This window comes from Dipodomys spectabilis, unplaced genomic scaffold, assembly GCF_019054845.1.
Source record: "Dipodomys spectabilis isolate Male_0828 unplaced genomic scaffold, ASM1905484v1 ptg000019l, whole genome shotgun sequence".
Lineage (NCBI taxonomy): Eukaryota > Metazoa > Chordata > Mammalia > Rodentia > Heteromyidae > Dipodomys > Dipodomys spectabilis.
Window position 1 is genome coordinate 10,527,644 of NW_024870696.1, and position 3,527 is coordinate 10,531,170.

General features: G+C 37.5%; 1 protein-coding gene across 1 annotated transcript; it reads left to right on the top strand.

Annotated features, from left to right (window-relative positions):
- The first annotated feature begins 238 nt into the window (after positions 1 to 238).
- Positions 239 to 1,159, top strand: LOC122103901 (olfactory receptor 1C1-like). Its single transcript, XM_042674587.1, has one exon. The coding sequence runs from the start codon at positions 239 to 241 to the stop codon at positions 1,157 to 1,159; it is 921 nt and encodes a 306-aa protein (XP_042530521.1).
- Positions 1,160 to 3,527: the final 2,368 nt, after the last annotated feature.

Genomic DNA, 3,527 nt, shown 5'->3' on the forward strand with positions numbered 1-3,527 from the left:
CATGTATACAGTAAATACAAGCTGCAACTTTCCTGCATGGCAGCTATCCATATTGCATGATGCATACTTACATATTCACATGCACCTGCACACATGCATTTGCACACAATGCTCATATATTTACCTACAAATATGCTCACATATATGTATGCACAGATACATGTGCATATGTTCTTGACAAAGAGATTTTGACATTACTCGATATTTTGATTATTTTTTATTCTAGATTGCGTGGAAGATGGAGAAAAGAAATGTAACAGTCATCAGGAAATTTGTCCTTCTGGGATTACCTATCTCAACAGAGCAACAGCATATTCTGGCCGTGCTCTTTCTCTGTATGTACTTGGTCACCATGTTGGGAAACACGTTCATCATTCTGGCCATTGGCTTTGACTCTCGCCTCCATTCCCCCATGTACTTCTTCCTTAGCAACCTGGCCTTTGTTGACACATGTTTTACTTCTACTACAGTCCCCAAATTGCTAGTGAGCATCTTGACTGACATCCAGACTATCTCTTTTGTAGGCTGCTTTGCTCAACTCTTCTTCATTTCCTTTGTGAATATGGACAGCCTCCTTCTCTGTGTGATGGCATATGATAGGTATGTGGCCATTTGCCACCCTTTGCATTATACAGCCAAAATGAGTCCTCGTGTTTGCATTTGGCTGGTGGTTGTGCTCTGGATTGTCACCTATTCCCATGCCCTCCTACAGACGGTCCTAATGGCACTTCTGAACTTCTGTGACTCCAATGTCATCCATCACTTCTTTTGTGATCTCAACCCTCTTCTACAGCTCTCTTGTTCTGATGTGTCCATGAACCTGGTGATCATTCATGTAGTAGGAGGTCTGCTGGCCATCACACCCCTTATCTGTATCCTCATATCATATGTACTTATCTTCTCCACTATTCTGAAAGTCACTTCTTCTCAGGGGAAACAAAAAGCCTTTTCCACCTGTGGCTGCCACCTGTCAGTGGTGGTGTTGTTTTACGGGACAGCCATCGGTGTCTACTTCAGTCCCTCCTCCCCCCACACTCCTGAGACAGATACCCTGTCAGCTGTCATGTACACAGTGGTGACTCCCATGTTGAATCCTTTTATTTATAGTCTAAGGAACAGGGATATGAAGACAGCACTTCAGAAAATGCTTTGTAAGTGAGATACATGAACAGGAGTGGCATTGCATGGCCATATTTATTTTTAGAGCTCATTTATTTCTAGTTGGAGCCTGAATGCATTGGAGAATCTGGATGGAGGTCTCAAAATTTACCCATATGAGGGAGCATCTAGGATGAGAATGGATGCACCTGCAGTGAGCAAGTAGTAATGGAGCTGTGGTCCAGCGCTTGCCTCAAATTGTGCTGCAGCATCTTACTACCAGGTCTTTAGATTAGATTGCCTTTCTTCAACAGTTCACGGTTCTAAATAGTGGCACAGGGTGAAGTAATACAAGAGTGATACCCACTGACACTATGTTGGAAATGAACTTTACAACTTGGGGGAGGAGGGGAGTTGTTGGGAGAGACAATGCGAGAAAATGAGGGAAGGGGTAACAGTGTCTAAACGAAATGTATTCATTATGTAAATGTAACCCTTGTTTACATCACCTTTATAATAATAATAATAGTACAAAATAATAAAAGATTTGGGGTAAATTTCTTATATTTTGAAACTTTATTTATCTAACTATTGATTGGTTTGATCTTTGAATTGATCTGAAAAGCAAAGTTTTCAGCCATTTGTTATCTAAATAATTCTGTGTCTCATAATGCAATATAAATTGTGGTGAGGAAATGGAGAATATCAGTAGAGATGAAACTCAAATATTCAGTATTGAGCAAAGTTTATATACAGTGAATTTTGTCAACTGATTCATCAACATATTTATAATGTCAATATTTTAATCTTATAGAACTTCCAAAAAGGAGTTAATAAAGTAAATTATTATCAAAGAGGAATGCAGAATTAGAGACTGATTGTGTTTAATACATTGAATAATTTAGATATTGAGATATTGAAATCAAATTACCAAATAGTACCCAAAATACAGTGGACAAGTAAAATTATATTAGCATTTTACTAAAGCAGGTGGTCTTCATTTTGATGTGCATTATGGATCATACTATATAGATCTTGTATTAAAGAGTATCACATTAGGATGTTTTAAAGCAAAATAAATATGATTATATATATGAACAAAACAAAATTATTAGAAAATATATTTTCTCCGATTAGTGGAGCTTTCCCTTTTATTTCGTTATCCTCTACTACCTACATATAAATAAAATTATTGCTATTTAACACCAGTTGGACTTTTGAATTTGTCAAACTATGGATCCAAAATGATGTTGGTCTTTGTCGAGGCTGAAAGCAATTAGATGCATAGTTCCATTTCAAGTCCAGGGAGCTGTCTCCTGGTTGAAGTCCTAGATTTTCATGACTTTTCCATATGATTTCAAATGTCACATTTCCTAGGAACAGAAGTGAATACATGTTCACAGGCTGGTAACATTCATTCTACAACATATTAAGAATAAAACAAACAAACATAAGGACCCCTTTCAATATTTAAGTTATAGATAGCTTTTACAATATGAATTTCTAGCCTAGAATCTCTTTTGACATTTTTATAAGATTAATGATATCTTTGTAGAATCCGATAGAACTAGTTTTAAGAACTCAAGGTTGACATTTTTAATTCAAGGCTTACAAGGTGTCTTGGAAACTTTAGCCAGTTTCCTGGCTCAAAGCTTTCCCAGACTTAATATCTAGAAGGTCACGTCCTGGTTGTATGAACCCCAGAGGAGAAAGAAGGTATCCAAATCTGAGGGCACTGGTGATAAATGTCATAGTGGCAACTGAAACAAAGCAAACAAGGCTCAGATGTAAGTTTCAAATGAAGCAGAATCATTAAGAGTAAGGACGATCAGTTTCTTGATGCACTAAAAAACAAAGCTTTTATATCTTCACATTTGATGACCTTTCTCTTGGACTTTGCTTAAGCTACAATATGCACTTAAGAATTCCTTGCTCAAAAACGCTCCTCAACGGAAAGAACACTGCTGGAGGAATATCAATACCAAATTTCAAATTCTACTATAAAGCCATAGTAATCAAAGCAGCTTGGTATTGGCATAAGAACAGACCTCAGGAACAATGGAATAGAATTGAAAACCCAGAAATGAACCTACAGACTTATAGCCATCTAATCTTCGATAAGGGAGCTAAAACAATACAATGGAAGAAAGACAGCCTCTTCAGTAAATGGTGCTGGCAAAATTGGTTAACTACATGTAGAAAACTAAAGCTAGATCGTTATATATCACCATGCACCAGAATCAACTCCAAATGGATCAAAGACCTTGAACTCAAAGCAGACACTCTGAAAACATTACAGGATGGAATAGGAGAAACCCTAGGTCTCCTTGGCTCAGGCCGAAATTTTCTGAATACAGACCCGGAAACACAACAAATCAAAGAACAAATGGGATTGCATAAAGTTGCAGAGCTTCTGCAGGGCAAAGGAC